Below are 27,657 nucleotides of genomic sequence, written 5' to 3' on the forward strand. Positions count from 1 at the left end.
TTGTGGGGAGTGATAAGGCCCCCCCTGAGCCTCCTTTTCTTCAGACTAAACATCCCCAGCTCCCTCAGCTGCTCCTCACCAGACCTGTGCTCCAGACCCTTCACCAGCTCCATTGCCCTTCTCTGGATACATTCCAGCCCCTCAATGTCTTTCCTGTGGTGAGTGGCCCAGAACTGGACACAGGTCTCGAGGTGTGGCCTCACCAGTGCATTACTGTGAGGGTAAGGAGGCCCTGGCACAGGCTGCCCAGAGAAGCTGTGGATGCCCCGTCCCTTGAAGCGTTTAAGGCCAGACCGGATGGGGCTCTGAGTAACCTGGTCTATAGTGTGGCATCACTGCCCAAGGCAAGAAGGGTTGGAACTAACCAATCTTCAAGGTCACTCCCAACCCAACTCATCCCATGATTTTATGAAATCAGCTAAAATATCAAGCACACTGGGCTGTACCATTAGACATCATAGAGGATGTTGACCTTTTTGGGAATAAAGCTTAGTTTCACTTAGTGTAAGGGCACTTCTCCAGAGTGCACTTATCACTGACCCTCTGGGTAGCCGAAAGATCGAAAGCAACTGACAGGTGCAATTGAAATTACATAATTTCTTGTGGGATATTCAGGTTATAGATGCCTGGAACTTGTTTGTGAAAATGTGAGACTGAACCTGAAAAACTGAATATTTAATTTTCACCCTGGGCTCAGCACTTTTGCTCCAAATACTCTAAGTCCTCTGAAAGTTTAGTCAGATTAAAGATTAATTACACTTCAGAGTTCCTCTGTAATCATAATGACAAAGGAAAAAGGAGTTTGCCTTTGGTTTAGAGGTCTTGCAAAGAAAGCCTTGAAATTATGTAGGGCATGATTTTTCAGTTTAGTTACAGCTTTCTCTCTCACACACTCACCCAGTGTCCTCTAAAATGATCCGTGTCACTGTCCACGTAATAATGAATATCGTAGGAATTCCTGAAAAATGCCAAAGAGGTTTAGAGAATGATCACAAAAATGCAAGTCCACAAAAAAAATGTTCGTCCTACTAGTAACCAGTTATTGCCCAAATACACAGCACATAGTAAACAGTTCAGTGAATGGAGGGAGAGGCCCATCTGATGAGCTACATGATGTCAGAAATGTATTAGAAACAAAGACTGCAGGGAAGTGGGTCTATTTCTTATAAAAATGCAGCCAAAATTACTAATACGCAAAAAAAAAGCCTTTCTTAGGTTTCTTGCAAGGTGTCAGAGTGTCTTACAGGAAAATAGATACAAGTTGTGCATTCCCAATGCACCTCCAAGGACTGCAATATAAAATTGAACTATAAATCATTTCATAAGGAACCTTGTCCACACACTGGTTTATTCCCATTTCCCAGCAACACCCAAATGTTTTATGACCACCTATTACTGGAAGTATTAAAGTGTTCCATATAAATATCAACACACTTTCTGTAAATGAAGGGAATACATGTATTTAAAACCAGATGGGCAGTATTATTGGGCTTTTCAAAAACAAAAATTGCATAGTACAGCTCATGGCTGTGCAGCTAAACTTTAATTTTCCTCGCAAATTAGGACACCTGAATCATATGTTTTGCAGTGGCAGTCTTTGCACAAGAGGAATCCCTGGGTGTGGTGCAGACGGCACAGGTGGAAGTTGTGCCAGGGATCAAGCCAGCAGTGGTGCTCCAACAGTTTTGTGCCTACTCTTTCCTGTGCTACAGCAGCTGTAACCTGTGCTGGAGCTGAACTGAGGAACTTGTGAGTCTGAGGAGTCACCAACAGAGACAGCTCAACTACCTTGGTATGAAATAGTGAACCTGACTAACACTCACATACAGAAAAAAGAACATTACTGGATGATGTGTGAGTTCTTACCCCATCCTATCAGCAGGTAGATTGTGAAGTGTCTGTTGGGGGAGAATATTAGCACAAGGAGGATGTGGAGGTAAAGTCCTTCTACTAAGAGCCAGTAAAAGTTTGCCATGACACCATACTGAAAAAACACCAGAATTGCCTTGCAGCCCACCTGAAATATGAGAAGAGGGATCAAATTTGTTGCAGGAAAGATGCCGTATTATTTTTACTAGTACAGCCTATAAATCTTAGCTGTCTTTGTAATATCGGTAAACCAGGTCCAGTAGAATTTTCTATCTTCAGTCAAGCAAATTGTAACATTGTAAATGTTACTGTATATATTAAAAGAAAGTGAATTATTAAAAATTATTTAGATGGCTCTCATTGCAAATTCACTCAGAAATTTTGAAATCGTTATAGGATAAACATTGAAAAACATGGTGGTTATCAATAAATGCACACTTTTGCAATGGTTTGTTAATGAATGGCTATAAAATTAAATGATCATCTACTAGGAGTCTAATAAATGTATTAAAACCTCATCTGACTTCCTAACACGGTAACAGTTAACAAAGAAACTGCTTTATGAATTTTCAAGGCTAAATGTGAAACTGAGTGAAAAATATAACTTTACATGATGACTAAGTAGACTTAGAAGAAAAAGTTGACTGGACTTCTAAAAATTATATTTTCCTTTTAGAAAATATTTTAGTGTTTCTTAGTTAACAAAACACATAGACATGTATCAAAAAATGATACTTATAGTCTGTGTGCTGCTCTTCAGAATTAATTTTCAGATGTCTGTGCTGCTGATGTTCCACAGTGCTGGCTGCTGCTACTTTGGTACCTCCCAGCAGGAATCTGGGATGTGAGAATTGAATATGAAAATGTTCATATGGACTGAGAATGTGCTGAGAAATGTGATGATATTGTGAATGTAACAGACGAAACAAACTGGACCAAATAAAATCTCTAGCTTCTGCCAGCTTTACTCACTTCTCCAGTTTAAATACCCTTCATACCTCAAATTTTCTGTTAAAATTCCAAATACACCAGATACCTAAGCAGGTAACTTACTTTTAGCGATTGATTCCTGTCTCTAAACATAGATGTCTATTAAGAAGTGAGACACAGTCACCAGCTGCTAAGCCAGAAGGGCAGACCTCCTTATGGATACTTCTTTGTATCCATCAGCCCCCTATGATGTCTCAGACACCTCAGTGCACCCCAAGTAACGTACATGTCTGTATTCATGCCTATGTACATGCATATACAGAAAACTGAGGAAGAGTCCAAAGGCCTGAATTCATTTCACCTGATTTTAGCTGCCTACAACCAAGGTTAGAAAGCTAGCTTTGGTAAGACTGATCTTACCACCGGACCTCATATCCACTGAAGGGATATCCGTTGCAGATCAGCAATGGGCCAGAAGATGTAAAATGGATAAAAATTAGCATTTCAAAATGTGTGAAAAGGCGAAATTGTCAAGCAAGTTGAAATTTGCTTTTATGTTTATGATTCCATACAATCAGACTAGCAGTGAAAATTTTGTAATCCCTTATAAATTCCAATACTCCCTTGTATTACATTCTCAATTTATATACCTTGCATCAAAGTATTTTCCCTTCCTCCTGCAAGTAATTCTGTTTCAGCTGTGTTTGCAGATGCTGAACAGTGAAGGTATCTATCAGTAAAATTAGCCAAAATTAGTGCTCCATGTAATCCAGACCCAGGACCTACTTACAGTGCCTTATGTATGTTTTAGTGTTTTAGACCTCTGTGAGTGCAGCAGAACTGTGGAACATCACACACATGTGACAAAAGGGGCAAACTCCGTGTGCTCTGAAAGGCAGCACCAAGCCAGGGTAAGACAGAATAGCCTTGCCAGGCTGGTGCCAGATCATCCCACATACAATGCAACAGAAATTACTCAGCAGTTCACAAAATTGGACATATTTAAATAGGAAATTATAAGGCTTTGTAGCTAAGATAACTGGAGAATAAATGAAATTGCAGAAATCAAGTAGCATTTTGAGAGTCCACTGAATAGTCTTTCTAGGACCTAAGAACTTCTGATTACCCCGCAGTCTGTCTACTATCTATTTTGCCTAATTGGGGTCTACCAACTCAGTTCCTGTTTTTTCCTGTTAGAAATATCCCACATTATGAGTTCCTATGTACAGCTTGGTAGTCACTGCTAAGAACTTCATGGTTTGGGACAATACGGCTTCATCAAGAGAAAAATATCTTCTTCCATTTTTTTTCTCACAAGCTTAAACTGTACTTAATTAAAATTAGAAGGGATTTTTTACTGAAATAACAGGGACAGAGAAGTAGGAATATGATATATAGGTCAGTCTTGTAACAGCAACACTTGAGATTTTTTTAAACCCTGTGCATGAAAACACAGTAAACATATTAGCTTGCCAAGAATGCAAGAAATGATAACACCTCTGTCACAGCCCAGAAGTACAGAGGAGTTAATGAAGAAAACTCCTGCAAATATTTAATTTCCTGAGTTATTTCCCTCCCTCCGCTGATACCTGTCCAATTCCTGGACCCCTGATAAACCTGCTGGAACACTTCCAGAGCATCTGCCTTTAATCACTCCCAGCTGATGGCACTCTTGTTTGTCTTCAACTCTCCCAGCTGATTAATGCAGTGGCCATACTTATTCTGAGCTATATCTGGTTATGATTTGTCTTAGCTGATGACAAGTTGTCCTTCATGGACATGCAAACAATGTTAATGTCTCCTACTTGTGCTGCAACCTTCTTTCTCTGGCTAATTCTAACAGACCATTCTCCTAGTCATTATACTCTCTACAGAACTGTCTACACTGAAATCTTGGTACTCCTAAATATTTAAAAGGATCATGGAGGAAAATTCAGTGACAAAATAGTGGTAACACTAGGTAGAAAATGAGGTTTATTACCCATGAGGTTTGATCCTCTGGACAGTGAGCTGTGTTGGAGCTGGAATAGAGAATATCATCCTTGACTAAAACAGAGATGGCTCTTAGAATGAAAGAGAGGAACAGGTTCAGATGGATGTAGTTCCGAGTACAATGAAGTTTCCTACGATGAGATTTAAAAACAGGCATTTTAGGTTATGATGCAGAAAATGTTGAACAGACTTCTATTACTCTTTGGACATTTCTTAGCAATACGAACCTTGAGTAAGAGCATACCCTTTCCTTTTCTGTCATTTTGTCAGTGCTGCCTTGCTGTTTCCTTTTATCGCTTACTTCTGTTCAGTATCATAGACTAAAAGATCCCAGTGGTATTTCTCTCACATTTTAACATAAACTGACAATAAACATAGATTATTATATCCTTCTGTGTGCGCTCATTCCAGTGTTTTTCTTGCAAACACAACTTTGATTATCCTGGATGTATTTCAGATGTGCTCTCGCTTATTATTTTCTGGTTTCATTCTTTTATTTAACTCCTGTATTTTGCACATAGTGACTTTTGATCCTATGATGTAGGTGTATGCAGGAGGAATTAAAAATGCATTCAAAACATTTGATCACCTATCCTTTCCATCCAATGAATGCGAAACTTTTCTTCTTTTGTCTGGCAGCCATGTGAAAGTCTTACAAACAAATGGCAGATTAAATATTCCAAGTAAGTCAATGAGTACTCAGGGGAAGCAAGCTATAAATTGAGGGCTTTCCCCTTAAAATACAATCCCTTCAAGATTTTCCTAATTTTTTTTATATATCAAATCCCCAGAAACCAAATTGATAAGAGGTTTTTGTGGTCACAACCAGCACCTTGAGCTGCACCTGGAAATAGGCCAGAAGATGCGGCATTTTAGCAAGTATGAGCAGCAAAAGAATGAAGATGCAATAGGTGTAATGGCAGTGTGCAGTGGCAACTTCCAAATATTCTTCCAGTTGAGATTTTCAACAAACACTGTATAATCCATTCTGAAACTACTAAAACAAGAATATTTACAATGAGTGTAGGAAAATAAAGAACAGATCAGCCTTGCTAGCCCTGAATTTGGCAAAGGACATAATATCAGGCTGAATTTTAAACAGTCAAAAATGCAGTGATTGCTGTGGCCATGCACATCCTTTGCTGAGATACCACTATTATGTTGGACTGCATCACATGTTCCTGTGCAATTCAGAGATATATGCAAGCTGCAAATAGGAGGAAACTATTTTTCTTGAATAACTCATGCAGATGATTAGTTATTCATCCTATTCAGTAGCTGAAATAATGAATGTTAAATGCATACAAGTGGAAGTGTTCAAGAGGTGTTTGGATGCAGCACTTGAGGATAAGGTTTAGGGGTGATTATGGCAGTGCTGGGTTGATGGCTGGACTAGATGATCTTGAAGGTCTCTCTCAACCTTGGTGATTGGGTGGTTCTGTGATTTACAGCCCCACTTGGACAAAGTAATGATTGCCTTTGCCTTTGATTACAGTACTCCTGGCAACCACCCAGAATCTTCCACAAAATCTGCCCACTTGTCCAGTGGTGAGACCAGCATCCCGCTAATTCTCAGGAGCAATTCAAGGCGTCAATTTTAATAACCAAATAGAAAATGCTTTATATAATCATTCCTAAATCACTATTCTCTCTTACATGGGCTGTAATGCCTCTAAAATTTGTAAAATGCTTTGAAAATTGTTAATATGATCAGTGCTAGCAAAAATCAAGTCAGCATTACATTACTGTCAGCTGTTTAACTGCAAAAAGTGTAAACTCAGTGCATTTTTTAAGCATCTGAGCAATCAGACAACAGTTAAAGCTGTCTTATCATTAATATTTATTCAGGAAAAACACATACCTGAAAAGGCAAAGAATTATACTTCCTGTTGTAAGAGCAATCAGAGATACGCTGTATCCAAGAGTGTAAATTGCTTTCACCCTCACATAGAAGTTGACCTGCACAGAAAAATACATATGCAGAAACTACTTACTGATACGGAAAATTGTCTGTGAAATGATGTAATTGTCAGCTGAATAGCTCTGAAAGCTAAAGCATGATTTTCACTCTTTGCACTGCAGTACATGATGAAAATGTTCTACCTCTATTCCAACACATTTTGCAAGGCAACATCTCAAGACAATTGACTTCAGTAGAAAATTCAGCCTCAGGAACTCAAAACTTAGACACACAATCTGGTACCATTCCAGTTGATTATACCATGTCAATGAGGTCAAATAAAGTGTCAGATTCCTCAATTTCCATGAACACAATCAAACTGGTAAGAGTAAGTCAGGTTGAAAGAACAGATTATCTCTGAAAGAAATAATTTGTTGCGGTGGCTAAGTCCACTTTACACCCCCCACGTTGCCCTAAAAGTGATCTCTCCTTACAACACTGTGCTAGAAAGTTCTCCCTTTGTCTAGATTCTGCTGGTCACTGGCCCTCTCCCCCCTCCCATCCCTTTTCCCACTGGCCCCTGTTATGTCACTCAACCTTGCCTCTGCCCCCGAGCCCTCAGATTATTGGTTTTGGATGCTCTGCCCGCCTTTGGGAGCTCTCGGGATAAAACTGGTGCAGGCTTTCAGTTCTGGGTTCTTCTTGCCTCTGTTCCCTTCGGGTGTGTTGCCATTACACACCTCGGAATTGGACGCAGAGAGCCCCTCTCGCCTCTCTGTCTCCAGTTCGTGCACAGACTGTGGGTGCGAGCGGCTGTCCGCGACTGCCTGCGAAGGTGAGATCGTGTGCACGCGTGGGTGCTGGCAGAGTGCTGCCTAAGCGGTCCACGAGGGACCCTGTGGAATAAACGCCGCATCGATCCACCAAAGCCCTCCTTCCATAATAATTCCTTCAGTCCTTCTGCTCTAGAGTACTTTGTAATGCAGCTATACAAGAATTTAATTTTGAAGACAAGTTTAAGTCTCATTAATTTCCTACTCTAAATGTTCAAATACTTTATTATATGGTGACCCAAACAACCCTTCCTTTAGTGAAGTTACATGCTAAAACTTGGAAAATAAATTTTTCAACAGAGGGAAAGCAGGCTGAAATGCACACTCTGCTGATTAACTGCAGTTATTTGTAAATTTACCAGCTACATACTACATTAAGTCCTATTCTGAGTAACAACATCAAGAAAAATAGGGCTAAATATTTTCAGAATTAAACTGCTTCTCCATTTATGCCTACAACAGTCATTAGACTGACATTAATTTCCACTCAAGCTAGATAAAATATTAAAACATAGAAGTTTTTTTATTACATTAAGAAATTAAAGGTTTTAAAAGCAAGGTGGAACATGCTACATGTAACAGAATTTCAATATTTAGTGCCATGGTTATCATTTACCTTCCCAAATGATGTTTGTAAAAACTAGCAAGGAAGCAACACTCTTAACTAACATAGCCAAAGGAATCTTAAATCACTTAGTATATTTATTTTTACAGCATTCAAAAGGCCAAGTAAGGAGCTTTTTTTAGTAATCCAAATTCATGATGAAATTAGCTGGACATTCACTTTGCAAATATTATCTAGATATGGAAAAGACTAAATTAAATGTGAAATGAAATGAAGACTCTTGCAACCGCACTGTCGTAGATATGGTTAAAGTGGAAAAATACAGGAAACAACTGCCATGGATCTTAAGTGCATTCATAGCGATTCTTATGCTTGTTATATATTTCAGCCATTCGATTATAGAATAAGAGACTTTGGCATAAAGAAAGTAGCTGTTCAAACTGCATTGGGATGACTGAGACATGCCCAACAACAAAGCTGGACTGGCTTAATTTTTCATCATTCCACACCACTTTGAAAATTCTGTCCAGATTTGATTTCAGGAAAACTCCACTGACTGAGACTTTTAAAATTGGACCTATCTGATTTCAGAAATCCTAAATGAAGGAAAAAAAGGTGGAAACCCTGCATGAACTTACTAACAAAGCATCAGCTGTCCAGCCACACTGCTGCAACAGTGCCTTGAATTTAGCCTCTGGCCAAGTACTCTGAGCTTGACAGAAACTGTCAGGCTTCTGCACATGAAGTGACTCCATCACTTCGCCCTACTAGGGAGAACAGAAGAGCTTGTCTTCTGCCAGAAAAAAACCACACTATTTAATGTAATATTTCTGGCATTCTGTACACACACATGACCCCTACAAAAAATAGTCAGACTAAAATCAAAAGAGGAACCCCGTGTACTTTTAGCCCAGCAAACAGCTGTTGGTATCAGCAGGACTGAGTCTCTCTGCTGGCCATTGCTTTGCCAAACAGATGAATGTAGAACAGCTGCATGTGGGTATGTCAGGACGGAAGTTAATCAGCCAGGAGTGCTTGGACATTACCTGAACACTGACCATGGTCATTTTGTTCAAGCTAAGCATGAGAAAATAAAAAATAATTACGCAATTGAAATTGTTTTATCATATGATATAGATTTTTCAATTATCCTGTATTCTGCACTGGAAATGGTAGAAAAGAACACCTTTCCCTTTTTCTCCGACATTTTACTGGTTTAGTTTCATAACGATCAGAAATCTTAGAAGCTATAGAATTTTCTACTGATCAAAAATTAACCCTGCTTCTCAAACTGCTGCAAAGGTAAGTAAACACTAACCCATTCTTAATCCATTACATCACAAATTACAATTATTCAAATTCATGTGCTTTGATTTTAAAAAAAAGTTGGGGTTTTAGGAGCTCTCCTGTTTTTTTTTTCTGTTAAAGGAATTTTCCCAATACATGTTGCTAGGGGGACAAATTGCTGGGTACTTCAGAAAAACAAAAGAGCTGGCTGTAGGGGGTGGGGTGCATCTGGATACTCTTTTGTTTCACCTGGGTGTGCAGTCAGTCAGTCCCCAGCGTTTGGACAGAGAGAGAGGCTGCTTTCTTGGGGCTGCATTTTCCTTCTGCTGGAGAAACCCCAGGAAAATGCAGCCCACCTTCCCTGCCCCGCTGGGAGCTGGGCCGTGGCCGCCCTGCCTCGCGCTGCTTCGAGCCTTTGCTACGCTGTAGCCGTGCTCGCCCTGCCTGCCCAGACCTCCGGGGGGTTCCCTGTTTGGATACACCTCATCTGCCACCCGGGATTTGTGCTCGTCCCTGCCGTTCCAGCCTGCTGTTCCAGCCTGCTGTTCCCGAGGGTCCGGCCGGACACCGGGATCGGCTGCCCAGGGGTTTGTGAAGCTCCTTTGTCCCATCCCTTCCCGGGATCCCAGGGCACCGGTGCCGCGTGCTCCCCGAGCTCGCTCCGGAGCGCCCCCTGCAGCCGCGGGGGAACCATCGCACCTGCCCTGCTCACCGGGAGCCGCCAGCGCCCCTGCCGGCTGCGAGCGGAACTGCACCCGAGGGGAAAGGGCCCGACAGCCGAGAAGGCTGGCACTGGGTTTGTGATTGTTTGCTGCTACTGCCATGGTTATTGCTGTTTGTTTGACTGGTTATACACACATAGATACATAATAGTAAAGAACTGTTATTCCTATTTCCCACATCTTTGCCTAAAAGCCCCTTGATTTCAAAATTATAATAACTAGGAGGGAAGGGGGCTTGCATCTGCCATTCCAAGGGAGGGTCCTGCCTTCCTTAGCAGACACCTGTCTTTCAAACTAAGACAAAAAAAAATTTAGATTATTAGAATGTTATAGACGAATAGCATGAAGCACTTTATTAGACTCAGCACAAAAGATGATGCAATCATACTGGTCCTTAAATTTCTTGTATGAACCTAAAGCAGATGTGTCTTAATTTGCCAGTAAGACCTCTATAACTCCTAGTGACTCAACAAAAAAAAATTTAGTAAATGGTGTTCTCAAATTATACGTCAATTAAATATACACACAAACTCCAAAAAGACAAAGAATTAAATTCCACATTGTGCTGTGGCAATTGAAAACCTGGAAATTCATTAGACTAATATTGACTTAGTCACAGCTATGATATATTTGTCACTCATCTGTATTTTACCTAGTACCCTTTAGAAACAAACTCTTTGTATTGTATTGCTGCAAAAGAAACAGGCAAAGCAATGCCAAATCTGATAGAACAAAAAACCAATGTCTTTTACACAAGATGGGATATCTTACTTCTGTCTTACTACTCTGTGCAAACCATAATCACCCAGATCTCAATTAACATTTAGCTTTAACCTCTAAACTTAAAATATAAATGTGCAAGATTGGAAGGAATAAAATGACTGCAACAAAGGCATGGATTAACCAAAAGAGAATTTCAAAATAAATTATATTTAAAAAATATTTTAACACAGAAGAAATATCATAACTCCTTCAGATTTTATAGCTGTTTTCAAAGGATAAACTGATTCAAGTCATACACATGAAATTGAAATGAAATTATGAAATTGAAATGACATGAACTTTTCTGCAAGTCTAACAAAATCAGTACTTTTGCAACATATTAAGAACAGCTGCCCTGTGGAAATTATTGGCAGGATTATTTAAGCAATACTGGTTCCAAAACTGAAATCCAGCAATTTATTTTTAAAGTTCTGAGGAAAATATTAAAATTACAACCACTAAACTAAAGTCAGTAGGTGGTTAGGCACAGAAAAAAAAAAAAATCAGTGGCTTAAGATTTTCAGAAAAAAATAATGGAAATGGTTACAGAAAGTGTAAATATTTTCTAAAGACCTAATCCTAAAATGTTTCCTCTTTTTTTGCGGCTACTTAATAGGTTTTAAAAGGGTAAAAACCCCCACACTTATAAAATGAAATTGGATTAGTACAAGTTTGTCTAATTTGTGTTAACTTCAATAAATTTTTTGTAAAATCTATTTCTAGGCACACTTTTGTTTTCTTACAAAAGACACCTGTTTCTGCTAATGCTTCCTTTAAATTTAGTTTCACGTTATTCTTACTAAGTTCAGGAGACAGAAGTCTTCTGTTTATTCACAAAATAGCACTTCCTAAGCAAAGCTGACAGACACCCAGTGGATCTCTGAACCTCATCCTTAGTTTGGAAGGACCTCTAGGGGTGAGAAGGTACCTCCGTGATGAAGGAGAAAACACTGGAGAAAGTTGAGGGTATGGATCCTTTGTCCAAGGAATTTTGCTGTTGACCAGAAATCACCCTTAATGTAAAAGAAAAATCCTCACCTCTTTATTCATTTAACCTTAAATATAATTTATTGTTGCTAAGGAATATATGACCATTATCATCCCAACTGACTCTTCATTTTGTTTATTCTGTGGGCTAATACTGTATGTAAGAGAGTTTACTCTTCACAGATATAAGTATTTACAACTATATTAAAATTTGTGATCTTAAATTTTCATGATCCCAGTCTCAATATTTGAATATTTCATAATATTTGAATATTCATACTCCAAGAACATACCAGGAAATCTTAAACTGTACAATGTAAAATAAGAGCTGGGCCTAGCAAATGAGTTCAGTGCCTTAAAAACACTGAAATGAGCAAATGCAAATAGAAATGGAATAAGGAACCCTAGTTCTTTCCTTCTGCAAAATTAAATTCAACAAGGCAGTAGCCTTTTCTAAAATCCTGTACTACTTATGAGAGAACAAATATAAACTGAGATAAAGAGATGGATTATGTGTTGTGGACAATTTAATTTTCTCTTATAGGAGGACACTTCTACACATTTGTGAATTATGTATGTAGAGAAGAATAGAATTTACTAAAAAGATGTAATAAAATTGGTATTCCTCATGGCATTTAATAATCTTTATACTAGTAATTAATTATATCCTTTTTCAGATGTTTTCCCTTCAACTCACCCTGAGTCTAAACACCAGCCAATAAACCAGATGAGACCAGCATTGCCGTAAGTATCTCTCAGCAATAGTGGCATAATTAATTTTAGTTATGTCAGTCAGAATGTCTTGTTTTTCAAAGTTCCCTAAATGTACTGGGAGAGATGACAACTTTGTAGATGCACAAACTCCCACATTTTCCTGTGTAAATGTGTATCAGCAGATGTATCTGTAAATGTGAACACTCGTGTACTGGAAATTAGCAGTTTATTGAATATTCTGCAATTAAAGTGAATTTCCTCTATGATCTACAAGAGGGAGTATCAGCTAATATTCAGTCCTAGTCCTCACTTGAAGTCAGTGGAAGATTTTGCATTTAATTTAAGGAATATTGGTCTCTTAATGACACTTCATGGAAAAATACTAATGAAAAATGCAGCATAACATAAATAAATTTAGCATGACTTAGAGGCACATGAAAATACATTGGTAGATGGCTGCCTTGTGTCAGATTTTGTTGAGAGGCAAGGATTCAATTTAGACTCACTCCAAACAATCCATTATTCCAGAGCAATGATCCACTCCACAGACAGCAGTAATACATCTGTTTTCTAAAGGCAGCTACAGTCAAGACACACTGTCACTCCTGCCCTCACTGCCTCGACTCCACTTGTCTGGGCTGGTGTGTCTGCAGCACACCCAGGGTGATGTGAACGCTCCAGGAACCTGGGCAAATGGGGGAATGCTTCTTCCATGGATGACGCTCCTACTAAAGGCACAAGCTGCAACAGTATCACCATACTCAACCACCGTGAGGATCTTCCTCTCCATAAAAGACACTACACCTTCAAATCACACGGCCTGTAACCTCTATATATTGGGGCTTTCGTGTGATCTAAAAAATCCTGGGCCAATTCACACTAAGATTTAGACAAAGCTGTATTAACTGATTCAGTCATTATTTTAAATGAAGTGGACACTTTTCAGTGCTTTGCATTCACCAGACATCTTGCTGTATATTAATAATACTGACACAGGGTTTAATACCTTCTGACAACAGCTAGGACGTGTCTCCAGCTTGTTCAGTCTAGATAGAAGATGTCAAAATATGTCAAGGAAAGGTTGCAGAGAGGCTTGAGTTTGGTTAACACACCTTGATGTGTGTTTCTAGCATGGTCAAATCAAGCTTGCTATTTTGCTGTTGTGCTGCTGTGAGCTCCACAGAAATATAAAAGAGAAAAAAAAGAGATACTTGAATACCAAAGATGAACCTAAAACCTGATCTTGAAGGTTAGCAGTAACTAGTTTACTTATAGAAAAAGGTCTGGAACCATATAATAAACGTTTAGAGCTATGCTTCGATGTGATAACAACATACAAGTATTTTGTTCACACATTATCATTGTTGTGCTTAAACCCCAATGGCAACAAAACATCACACAACCACTCACTCCCTCCCTCCTCTCCCTGCCTCCCCAAACCCCCCATGGGGTGTGGAGAACTGGGAAGACGGTAAAACCTGGGTTGGGATAAGAAGACAAGTGATGCCCAACGCCATTGCTCAGCAGCCACTGACCGATGCCCAGCCCATCCCCGAGCAGCAGCCGAGAGCTCCCAGCCAACTCCTCCCAGTTTATATACTGGACATGACGTTCTGTGGTGTGTGTCGTGGTTTGACACTGGCCAAGCGCCAGGCACCCACGAGAGTCTCTCGCTCACCCTTCCCTGCCACAGCCGGGCAGAGGAGAGAGAGAAAAAAAAAATTAACGAAGGCTTCATTAGTTGAGACAACTGGGAGAAAACACTTCAAGAGCAAAAGAGGATTAACTTAAAGTTACAAAGTGAATTTATTGCTAACAGAATCAGAGGAGGATAATGAGAAGTAAAATAAGCCCTTAAAACACCTTTTTCCCCAGCCCCTCCCTCCTTCCCACCGACAGCACAGGGGGACAGGGCACGGGGGTTTGGTCAGTCCATCTCCGAGATTTCCTTCCGCTGCTCCGGGACAGGAGTCTTCCCCTGCGAGGCCGTGGGGTCCCTCCCATGGGAGACAGTTCTCCTGAACTTCCCTGGCGTGGGTCCCCTCTCAGGAGCAGCAGCCCCACCGGCCCTGCTGCAGCCTGAGCCCCTCCCACGGGCACACAGCCCTCCCAGAGCTGCTGTGTTGGGGCTCTCTCTTCCCACGGGGTGCAGTGCTCCAAGGGCAGGCTGCTCCAGCCTGGAAGCAGGGCCCTCTCTCTCCACCGGGTCTCCCACTGGAGCACAGCCTCCTCCAGGCATCCACCCGCTCCGGCACGGGCCCCTCCCCCGCGGGCTGAGGGTGGATCTGTGCATCCCCCAGACCCAGGGGCTGCAGGGGCACAGCTGCTGCACCACGGTCCTCACCACGGCCTGCAGAGGAACCTCGGCTCTGCTGCCTGGAGCACCTCCTGCCTCTCCTTCTTCACTGACCTTGGTGTCGCTTTGTGGTTTTCCCGACATGTTCTCACCTCCTCCTCTTCTCTGAATAGAAGCAAAACCCCATGACTTTGTTTTGATTTTCTTCTTACATATGTCATCACAGAGGCGTTACCAACCTCTCTCATTGGCCTAGTTTTGGCCAGCAGCATGTCCATCTTCAGAGCCATCAGAGATTAGCTCTGCTGGACATGGTGGAACTTTCCAGGAGCTTCTCACAGGAGCCATCTCTGTGGCCCCCCTGCTACCTAAAACCAGGCCATGCCAAACCAATACAGTGGGGAATATCCCTCAGGCCAGTTGGGGTCAGCTGTCCTGGCCATGGTGTCTCCCAGCTCCTTGTGCACCTGCTCGCTGGCAGAGCATGGGAAGCTGAAAAGTCCTCGACTTAGGGTAAGCACTACTCGGCAACAACTAAAACTTCAGTGTGTTATCAACATTATTCTCACACTAAAATCAAAACACAGCCCTGTACCAGCTACTAGGAAGAAAATTAACTGTCTCAGCCGAAACCAGGACAGTCATATTTATCAAACTGATCCCCCATAAATTGTGGCAAGAGCAGTAGAGAACGCTAAGATCTAACACAGAATAAGCCAAGGGTTTTGTAACAGACACTTACAGTTAATTTTTAAATGTTAAGCAAGCTGTTTCTTTTTATAGAACCTGCTAATACACCACTGATATGGAATAAAATTGAACTTTTTAATTTGAACATAAAATCAGTGCAAACTGGAAGGATGCAAGTTCTTTCAGCAAAGAAATAAGAGGTGACACATTTATGGTATTTCTTAATAAGCTCCCTCATTTGAGTGCATTTTTAAGCATAGAAATTTGGTACCTGTTAATAAATTATTCAGTATTTGCTCATCGATCTTTATCATTTAAACCTTCTCTAGAATATTCAAAACTGCCCAAAATAAACGTATATCTGGACAGAGATATATGCCTGTGTGTATGCATATATGTACAATATGTAGAATATGTATGGAAATAAGGGCCCTTTGCATTAAAGATAAAAGTCTGTATCTTAAAAGATAGAAAAAACCCCCACAGGAACAAATACTTAATTGGATCTATAATGGCAATTCATTCAGCAGTGAAGATGCAGGCACCAAATTTACACCAAAGACAGTTTCTACCTACTAATCTAACATCCTCAAAGGAAAACATAAACCAGGAAACTTAGGACTTACCCTAGGAAAGGTATTTTGCCACCTTCCCTAAAATATTACCTCCTTAGTTAATGTAACTTTGAGGACAACATATATTTCACACCCCATACTGCAAAGCATATTGTTGCATGACATTTTTATGCCCAGAATACTCAGTATCTAAATATTAGGACTTCATTTTTAGCTCTTACTGTTGAAATACTATATTAACAAAAAAAAAAACCAAAAAACCCCTACTGATTTATGCTGAGCAAAGATCTTGGTTTGAGGGGCTACCATTGAGCACTAAGATGCGAATTCAAGAAAACATCTTCTGTGTAAACAAGTAGCTGGTGCAGAACCTCAAATGCCTTCTAAAATTCCACACCTGCATGATAGTTGCATTCTTTCTATTCTCTATGAGTTATATCTATGATATTATATCTATGATATTATATCTATAGTATGTTTGCTAATAATTTTTTCAGTACCTGCTTTTCACATCTCTCTTCTGATTTTTATCTTCACACTTTTATTATTTGCTTTTTTCAAGGCTTTTGTAAATGTTGCTGCTACTTCCTATTTCCAGTTCTCTAGGTTAATTCCTGCAAGTATAGTCAATTTGCATTTCATTCACCTCCTTCAAATTACTAATGAATATGTCAAACAAGAACTGCTTTTCTATTATACTAGTCATCTTCTAATTGTTTCTCACTACTTGAAATACTATCTTTTGTTAATTTTAATTTTTTTGTTTTGACCCATTTTCACTCCACATGGCAATGCCTGGGTTGAATGACAGTTTAAAGTGGCTGTTTTAGCAGTAATACATGTGTGTTCCCAAGCTGTCAGATGACACAGATGTTTTAGAATTTATCTTCCGAAAATTTGGGAAAACAACATATTCTCTCAATTTTCTGTATTATCTATTTTCAACTACAGTAATGGTTGGGCTTTTAAATACAGAAAGAAATGCCAAAACCTGCCTGCCTTAGTTGGAATGCCAGTGCATCTCTGCAAGCCAGACAGAACAGATCTGCTACAGCTATTCCACACATACTAAAATCCAGGGAAAAAATCCAACTGGCCAAGTATCTTTGTTCATGAGAGGACTTAATCTGTTCTGGGTAACAAGAGTTTTACTGACGCTATGAGCTCCTGCTTGTAAACAAAGTCTTGCTCTGTTAGCCTCAGCAGGAAAATAGACAGAAAATATGAAAAATGTGATGGTAAAAACCCTTCCCTCAACTATAAGAGAGTATCTGCAAAGTGAACAAATTCAATTTTCCATGCATAGTGCATTTAGGATACCTTGATAGCTTTCTGAACCGTTTACAACTGCGAACACAACTTCAAGTCAATATAAATTTGCAATAACTTCAATGACCTAAATAAATTCTATTTTGCTTATAACTTTACTTATATCATCAATCAAGTGGTGCATGTGCTATTAACAGATTAAAACAGATAATATTATTATTAGGTTTTGAGATAACTTCTTTTGAAATATTATTTTGAAATAACTGAAACATCTAGAAATAACACAATGCAAAACATACGATGCCCCATCTGAGTAGCACAGCAATATGAGATACACAGATGCATTACCACAATTACCAACTGTTTATAGCCTTGAGTTTCAAACAGTTACTGAGTTCTATATTTCTGATTTTATCTCATTAGACAACTGCAATCTGAGCATATTGCAACCAATGCTAGGAAAAATTACTACAGATTTTTATTAAATCTGATTATTATTTAATCTGAGTAAATGGGATTTCTTTAGAAGCAGAGTATGTCTAGATAGCTATACTGAACACCATCATCTAAATGTATAGAAAAAGTATTTATCCTACCTTATATTCATCTTCATAGTCATTGTATCCACAAGTACTTATGATGTCAGGAAAGATATCCGACCATCCATTACTTGTACAATTTTTGCTAATATTTCCTGTAAAACAAAATAAGAGATTTTAAATCAGAACAATTCAAAACTCTTCTCATCAATGACTCCTTAGACAACCTAAATTTGTCATTAGCTAGTCACAACCTAGCTCTTTTTCCTTTATTTCCTAGGACTCAACCCAGCCATTTCCTTTCATGTTCTCTTCATTCATGTTACTATGGCTTTTACTCTTGCTTGGAGTCGTCTTTGCACTACAGAAAAACAAAAGTAAACCCAAACTGTGATGGCAGGCTTCTCCCTTGGTATAACAGCTATTTCTGTCACATCTGCAAAAACCTAAACTGTTCTGCTGTTTTATTTAAAATACTCAGAAGGGAGTCTTTCCATTCACTCTGTAAAGGGGCTATTTGTAGGTAAAGCAATTTGAAAGAAAAGTCATTTCAGTGAGAATTGTTCTAACCTCCTATTTAATCTTTCGGAGAAGCCAATACCAAGTGACTACTGAAGAGTTATAAAAGCTCTTAGACATTGAGGTGATGACTTACTGCTACAGCAAATGTTGGTACGTTTGGTAATGAAGTTTAAAGGCCAAATTATGTGATAGGTTGAAGAACAAGGAATAAAAATGGGTGCTGAATTTCACTCTTTGAACCAATACTGAAACAAGGTAGTCCAAGGAGTGCACAGGACATGTGGAAGTATGGCTGGAAAGGAATTTCGAACATCTATTAACTTCAGAAAATTTCTGTTTGGAACTGAGAGAAGAAGTTGACTCTTTTCAGAGACAAAGTCACACAGATGAGATGCGGGCAACCCATGATTCTACTTCTTAATCTCATTAAAATGAATTAATTTTCATGCAATATGGAACAGCTTTAATAGGGGAGAACAGAAAAGCTGGGTTTCAGACTAAAATATAGTAATCACATTTATTATAACTAACTCTTACAATGTTACAATATTAACATTACAATGTTAATACATAGCCAACTTCCCTCACATTTCTAAAAGCAATTTGTATATCCATGATACTTGAAATCTATAACAATATACTGCTTTGGTCTGGAGTTCACCACTGGTCTTTAAGATTTGACTTAAAGATGCCTGTTTTCCACCATAGAAAAATAAATCTATGTGTCATAGATCAGTGTTGGTCAAGAATAACCAAACTTGTTTATGTACACTCCAAACTAAAGCTTTTGTGATTTTTACTTTGTTGATTGGTTACTGGAATTTCTTCTTTGTATAAAGTCTTCAGTGGAAAGTTGTAAATATCCTACAAATGGTTCACCAGCCAACAACCAAAGGCCTTGACCTAAACCCACAGTCTCCTCCAACAACGGGACCATTTTTGCCATTTGGCATAGAAATTACATTTTTAAAAGAAAATGTAACCTATTTATACACTGTGAAGAGTCTTCACTTTAAAAGTACATCAAGATTCTGAGACTAGGAAGAGCAGAGGAATGTGTTAACAGAACCACAAACTGCGTCAAAGCCAGCTTTGCAAGAAAAAGACTCCATGTACCCAAGATGCTGAAGTATTTTCTACTCCAAATATTGCAATACTGTCTAACCTGAAGAGAGTAGGGCAATGTTCTATGGAAGGCAACATTTATTTCTACACCATCTTTTCATGCAGTTAAATATTTCAGATGGCAACCTGATTTAAAACCTATAACTTGACACAGACCCATACATTTGAATAAAAACTTTACAGAATAACTTTCTGAGACTCATAAACTTGTAAAATACAGGAAAAACGTTATAGGATAATATGACTGCTTTCACAGTAAAAATTCTTTCAATCAAAAGTTACCAATATTCAATATAGAATTAATAATGTGGTATGCTTAAACTGTAACATAGACCACCACTGATGAAATTTAGAGCCAGCTCTCCAAAAGTTCTAAAGATGAGAAGACAACTACTTTTTTAAATTCTCAATTTAAATTGGGAAATCCTTTAAGTAATTGATGGCATTTAAAAGCCTACTAGTGGTTTGGAATTTTTGTATAAAAATAAGGTATTCTAGATCATCTTGTAGTAGAATTTTAACTCCTCTTAAACACTAAAAACTAAAACATACATCTCACGAATCTGGCTAAATAAAAAGAGTTAAATTTATTGTTTAAAGATATTTTCATAATTTTCCACTATAAGAATGAAGTTAATTTGTAATGTGCTGTGTATGAATTAAATAAATTACATATTCCTGAGCATAACCAACTTATAAAGGTGCTAAGATTCAATCAACCATGCAAAATGTTTGTTGTCTTCCTTCTCTGAAATTATAGAAAGACAAGATTTAAAAAACACTCTTAATTGCACAGGAACCTCTAAAAATCAACCCTGTTAGTTCTGCAAGCAGGAAGTAAACAGATAGCTATGAAAAAGACCTAGATCTGGGAAAATGATAGCAAACTATAAAAAGGAAGTAATCTTTCAGTCTTGCTGACACCATGGTGAAGTGAGATAGTGTTGCAATGCACTGTGAAGGTTTCAGACTTAAATTTTTATTGCAGTTGTTTCATAGTAAAAATAAAATGCTGTAATATAATCAACAGTTGTGAAATAAACTACAGAGTGTGCATGCTCTGGCTTTTGGCAAATAGACAGAAGAATCATGATTTAATTCAGATTTTGAATTTTTGATATTTATTAGTTTGCCGTGTCTCATGACAACACTTTATTATCTTCATTTGAGTAATTTGAAAGCTTCCATAGATTTCACAAGATTTAGTGATGATTACACATACTTTCCCCTTTAAAAATTGTTTAGTTTATCCATGATAAACTAATCAAGATGACCAGTTCCAGGAATGAAAACCTTTGCTCATCTGTAGATTGTTTTAGTTATCTATTTTTTACTGGAACAAGACTTACTCAACAGTTTTGAGTCTAAAGGTATTTTAGTCATACCCCAAATTAGCCTCTAAGTCAAAAGTAATATCTTTAAAGCTGTCCACAGAGACACCAAACCCTTCCCTCCAAAAAAGAAATAATTACATAACTGTGATAAGTTTTTCATCTTTCACCAGCTCTTCATGACAATGGTTTCCCACCTGAGCAATGAGGATAAGATTTTTTCCTGCAGCATTTTGAGATACATGTGAAATACTCTGTGTACATCATCTATTTTCAAAACCCCACTTTCATGCCACAGGGAAAAATATGATGTATTGACAAGATGATGCAGAATATGGTAGACTTAAACCAGTTAATTGTTTCAGCAGTCTGAGACACTGATGAGCTCTTTTCAAGTTCTATTAAAAAGCAGCATAAAAGGTTTCATAACAACTACCTTAAATTGCAATAGCAGCAATTTTTAGGTATTATCTGTTAATGTGGGCTCTTTATTCTCACAAAGGCAAGGCAAAGCTCCCCTCCTGAGGCACAGAAGGAACAACCTACATGTGACCTGCTGGCAGCTGTTAGAGATGTCAGTCAGGCACAGCTGCCTTAGCAATTAACAGAACAGGTCAAAAAAGAGCAAGCAGTGTCTGCAGCTTTGGTGAGTGTCACTGTATCAGAAAATATATTTAGTATCTAACTTAACACCAAACAAAACACAAACATGATAATTTTGTCTTTTCATGGTGTATCCTGAACAGCTCTGACAAGAATTTTAACTCTATAAAGAAAATAAAACCCCCAAATAAACCATTTTTAGCATATTATGTTACAGAACACCAGAGAGAAGCCAGTAAAAATACAGCTTAAAATAAAATACCTGGTTTGCCAGAAAAAAGGCTAAATACTTTTGGACAAGGGACAGTGACAGTCTCTCCAATCTTCGCAGGATGCCAACAGGTGATGTTATCCCAAACTCCAGCACATCCTGAAACAAACCAGTGTTAACATACTTGAAAGCTGGGTTTACCTTATAAAGACCTGGTAAAAGCTTTGGATGAGGGGTTAAAAAAACATTAGACTCCTTCAATAGAGCTGCAAAGATGATATTTTCTTGAAAACTTTAAAGGAATCATAAGAGTCTGCTGATTAACCAGCCAATTTTTAGGTCCGCTAATACATTGTTTGCAAAATGTCTCATGAAAACAATGTCATTGTGATGTGAGGATGCTAAGAAAAAGTAAAAAATAATAAAAAATAACTCCTGAGCATTGATATGGATTATTAAGAATTGCAAAATTTTGAGAATTTCTTAATCACAATTAAAATGGAGTTTTCTATCAAGCAGATTCAAATCACAAATAAATATCTAAGTAGTTCATTGGACTCAGCACCACATATGATAGGAATGCATCATGACTGGAGAATGGAACAATAGGCGTGGACTAACAGAATAATCTCTCAAACTAAGTAACAGACATTTGAACACGGAATGCTTCTATGTATTGGTTTCAGGAAGGGAAGGGGACCTTCAAATTTCATAGACATGGTTTATATTGGCAGTAACTGCTTGTTACAAGTAGGGAGTAACTTGCTACAGCTTTGCCCATGTTGATATCTCTATTAATGTGGCTCAAAGGCTGTATCTTGTGAATGAGTGTAAATCTTCCTGTAGCTGCTATAGGCACTTGGCTCAACCATGCCCGGCTTAAAGGTGTCTATTTATAATGCATATCTTCTATGCTAAGCAAAGAGTTCTGAAAGTTTCTCAATATAAGCCTTGTGAGGACAAAGAAATAAGGAAATGTTACTCGTACTATCTCAGTTCAAGTTATTAAAAAAAAAACCATGTGCAAAATTCTGGGCATTTATGTCTTCAGATAAGGCAATTAACAATTTAAATTTGTAATTAATGCTAAAGAGAAAAACCAAACCATTATCCCACTGGTATTATCTCCATAAGATTATTAGCAGTATAAGGGACAGTTTGTTCCTTTCAGAAGAGAACATAAAACTTGGATTAGGAACTGCTCACAGCCATATTATTCTTCAGAATATTTATAGCATTAGCAATTCATTATTAATTTATTCTGTGCTAGTGAGGTCATGCCCAAAATCAAGCCACATGAGTTAAATGAAACTTGAAAAGGAATATTTAGAAGTTCTATATTTGTATAAAAACTTTTTAGTGCAATTAAACTTGGACAGCTTGTGTTGACTTAAAATGTGCAGCATCCTGCTCTCAAAGTTTAAGTTACTTTCAAAGCACACGTAAACTAGGAAACCAAAGAATGTGTTACAGGACCAGCAGCTGGATTTGTCCCAAGGCTATGTCCTAGCTGCAGCATGAAGAAAAGCCAGTGGCACAGTGTTCCCATGGGCCTTGCTTTCCTTTGGAAACATCCATCCAAGTGTGATAGCTGGGAGGGAGCCTCGGTGTGGTACCAAGAACAAGGTTTGGGGATGATGAGAGGAGGATTATGGGGGAAATTCTGCATTTGATCACCAATTCCACAGAGTCCTCTTTATAGTTTCCCAAGGAAGTGCAATTCTCCAGAGGATTCGCATATGGGGATTGGGTCTTTCTTCACTCCTCTTAGGATTGTACAGTTCTAAATGCAGCATCTGTTCTATATTCAGAAAGATGATGCCAAAAATAAGGGATTACTAAAGGGAACACTTCACAAAGTTTATCTCTGTGCATAGATAACATAATGCCTTACCCTCCACTGCCCTGTAAGCTGCATCAGCCTCTTGGCATTACTGACAGTATCCCTGAGAGATCTCTGATGGTGGCTTGGCCATCTGTATACAGTTTCTGAGGTTTACATCTCAGCAGGTCACCTTCATAGCCTTTGAAGTCAATGGAATTTCAACATGCCTAGGTGCTTCCTGAGCTGCAGTTCTGAGTCAAAATCAAGTCCAAATCTCTATGATGCAACACCAGGGCTTACACAAAGTAAAAGAATGTTTACCTGAACCAGTTCAGGTCATGCTTCCTCCCCAACTGATTTTAAGCCAAAAACAACATCAACAACACACAAGTAATCAGAAAGACAAAAAAGCTATTTTCTTCATCTGCCGGCACTCAGAACTACAGTGACAAAATGAAACTCTTTTGGCTTTGACTGATGGACTGCCTGAGCCAGCATAAACAAGCCCTGGAGTACACAAGAATAATTATCATCTTGTGAGACTTCAGACGTTTTTATTTCAACCCCATTTCCACTAACAGTGAGAGCTGAGATGAGTCATGAAAGTGTTCATGCACACCCATGGAAGATGATGACTTTCTCAAATTTTCCCTTTTGTTTAATCCACTCTCTGTAAAATGGTGGGTTTGTTACAGTAATCTGCAAACAGCCCAGAGGCCTTTATAAATTTTTCCTATGCTGCTGTATATGGACTGAGCTAAGGTTTTGCCAAACAGGCAGCTGAACAATGTGAACTTTAGGGCTCCATTGCTACGTTTTCCACAAAAAAAAAGACTAAATACTCTTATTCAAGCCTCAATTAAATGGAATATTATGTAGAAAAATTGAGCTTCAAGTCCTATTCCTACCAAAATTAATCAACACGATTTGTATCAAATCTCAAAGCCAGCTTGCTGGAAGGAACTCAGTATACAAGATTTTGATGCTCAAAACACTCACAAGTCACTAATGGTTTCTGGGGAATATGTTTTTTTCCCTATTTTTTCCTCAGTATTTTAGGACTTTGCAGGCAACTATGGCCCATGAGAGAATGATACTGTTTCAGATGCCTTAAATCAAATGGATGAAATAACACCAAAGACGTATTTCCTACACCTAGACTACATTCAAATGCGTCAAAAATCATATGAGTGAAACTCAAGTGACTGTTGTCAGAATTCCAAGAATATTAACCCTCAATTTATGTATATCTACAGGCTTATTGATTATGATACAGGACATCTGAGAACACTGCTGAAATGTCCTGGAGGCATTTAGAGTTATTGAATGCCCACAGTGGGCATCTGAAAACTGGTCAGGTGTGAATGCCAAAATGGTGTTACTTGTGTGATTACTGATAGAATTACAACTATTAAACAACAATGCACCTTCTGGGCTTTCAAATCACACTCATTGCCCCCTTCCTCCAATTACTACAGATTTTTAACAATATTGCAGTATTATATCTTCTTCTTCTCTTAAAAAACCCTACCCTTATGCAGAGGTGGGATAAAATTAATGAGTCCACTCTTACTACACTTGCATCAATTTGTCTCTTCCATCCCAAAAATGTATCTCTTTTGTAGAGCACAAGTGCAATTCAGCAAAATTAAAACTAGCAACTAATTCCCTACTGATTTTGGAAATTAAAGATGCGGCACAACTGGGGATCTTGGTAAGTTTCACAGGTCTCCAGATACTGCTCTTCACCCACCATAGTATCCTTTTACAATGACATATGCAATGACATATGTCACAATGTGATGGAGAATGATGTACTTCATCCTAAAACACATGAAATTTGGCCAGATTCATTGCCCCAAACAATTGCCTGTTTCTTTCCAGTGACCCCAAAGCTTTAAATACCACACTGTTCGGAAGTGAAGGTGTGGTAAATACTATGCTAAATGTTTCTCTTTCTCTACATGGAATATCTAGCTTGATCAAACTTAATATTCTCCTCTCTACTCACTCTCTACAGCTCTTTGTCCATCTATTAATTAATCCAGTGTTAAGATTTCTGGACTGTCATTCATAAAATCATTATCTAAAGTCTCATTTTCTGGAAATTTTACCCATCTCTCACATACATAGGCCTGTTTCCTACTGTCTCTGAAGGATATTAATCAAGTAAAATACAAAATACTTATATTTTTTAGCTTTAAATAAGGTTTTAAGTTTTAGTTCTGGTAACAATTTTACCAGTAAAAAGATACTTTCTATAGAAAGTAGCTCACTTCCTAAGCAAAATTGATACTGCTCCAATGTTTATTTCACATAATGTCTGTAATTTTCTTTATTTATAGTTTTTTTTTAAATAGTCTAAGTACCCAGATGTACTTTAATGTACATCTTTTTTCTTTTATGTTCATTATTGGATTTAGTCTCTATGTTTGCACTGTGCTTCAATAAATTCTCAAGCATTGAGTGGTTTTGTCCTTTCACTTTGATATGTACATATAAAGCCAGTCCAGCTTAGATCTGTGTTAGCTCCTCAACTTTTTCTGCATGTCTACTATTATGTTCTTTACCTTTTTCTTTACCGATTGGGCTGGTTCTGTTTGGGATAGAGTTAATTTTCTTCACAGTTGCTAATAAGGGGCTGTGTTTTGGATTTGTGCTGAACAGTCGGTTTTTGCTTTCCCTGTTAAACTGTCCTTATCTCAACCCAAGAGTTTTCCAGCTTTTACCTTCCCAATTCTCTCTGTGATCCTGCTGGTGTGGGAGCGAGGGAGTGTCTGTGCAGGGCTGGGTTGATCTCTGGGGTTAAGCCATTAACAACTGTTAATAAAACTAGCAAAGGCAAAAAGGAAAAAGGTTCTTCATCCCTTTTTCTGTGGTGTCTAAAAGAACACTCCTGCACCCTGCATTGAACGTTTTCAATCTCTTCATTTGCACCATTTATTTCTCTGATGTGTCATTCACAGCATATCCAAGGAAACAACCAAACTTCCCAGAAAACCATTGCTCAGTGACTCGCTCAAAAGTCTCTCTTCTACTGATCCCCTCTCCTGTTCCTCCAGATGATACTGCAGATACTATTGTTAGCTAGTTTCAATGAGATCACTTACTTTATTTGACTGTTTGGTCTTTAATGCTTGTCATGCATTTGCAGATAGTTCATAGTGAAAGGAAACATAACAGACTATAAACCACATTTTGTTTCTCATTTTCTTCAGCTTACATAAGTACTGCCACCACATTCATCATCCTGCTTTTTGGGATCCAGTCTTTGAGCAACAAGTTCACTTACCTATGTGTGTTTCTTCTACATCAGATTTAACTAGTTTAAACAGAATGATGAAACCAATAGAGTTTATCTCAGTGAAACACTGGGGCTTGTGCTGGAAAATTTTGTTTATAGACACATTTTATAAATCTATAACCACTAGGTGGCACTTTGTATTTGGATTTAAAAATTGTCACTTGCAAGAGACGTTTAGCATTTTTTAAAACTGTCTAGGCATGCATAAAACATGAAAAAACAACTGAGTGCTTTGAAAATGAGTAAGAAAGTCGACAGCTAGATTAGGGTGAGAAACGTTTTGATTTTTGTACTTGGCAGAGCAGGAGCCATCTCACCTCTTATGGGCAATGATTTCTAGACTGCAGGTCTGTGTGCCACAGAATGGAACTTAGGTCGCATGGGAATTACGAACATGTATATGGACTGACATTCCTTCTGCATTTGCACACAAGTGATAAAAAAGAAATGAAAAGGAGGTGCTACACAAGTAGCAAGCTAGCAAATTGGGAGCAAAGCAGAACTGCTTAGAGTGGGAATAGGAATGAGACAGTTCCAAAAAAAGCTGTTGCTCCACACTGCCTCACTGAAGTTATTTGCCACGTGCTTTTGTCAGGGCCCTGAGCTCTCAAACAGGCTGGACCTTCAGCCCAGGGCTGGACCTTCAGCCATGCTGGGGCTGCACCTGCCTTCATCCTCCTCAGAGCCGTGCCTGCCTCTTCCCAGCCCTCTGCTGTGGCCCTGCCCAGCCATCCCAGGTCTCTGCCCGACCCTGGTGCCCTGTGCCAGGCTGGGTCCTGACCCACCTTGCAGGCTGATGTCCTTGT

General features: G+C 38.6%; 1 protein-coding gene across 2 annotated transcripts in view; it reads right to left on the reverse strand.

Annotated features, from left to right (window-relative positions):
- The window catches only part of VIPR2 (vasoactive intestinal peptide receptor 2), a 51,721-nt gene that overhangs the window by 14,661 nt on the left and 9,403 nt on the right, over positions 1-27,657 (reverse strand). For both annotated transcript variants that reach the window (XM_048328518.1, XM_048328441.1), the window contains exons 3-8: positions 21,774-21,881; positions 17,988-18,085; positions 6,653-6,750; positions 4,781-4,922; positions 1,867-2,017; positions 898-958 (exon numbers count right to left, since the gene is read on the reverse strand). In XM_048328518.1, the coding sequence (XP_048184475.1) occupies positions 898-958; positions 1,867-2,017; positions 4,781-4,922; positions 6,653-6,750; positions 17,988-18,085; positions 21,774-21,881 (658 nt within the window). The remainder of the gene's footprint in view (positions 1-897; positions 959-1,866; positions 2,018-4,780; positions 4,923-6,652; positions 6,751-17,987; positions 18,086-21,773; positions 21,882-27,657) is intronic.

This window comes from Corvus hawaiiensis, chromosome 1 (genome assembly GCF_020740725.1).
Source record: "Corvus hawaiiensis isolate bCorHaw1 chromosome 1, bCorHaw1.pri.cur, whole genome shotgun sequence".
NCBI classification, from domain to species: Eukaryota; Metazoa; Chordata; class Aves; order Passeriformes; family Corvidae; genus Corvus; species Corvus hawaiiensis.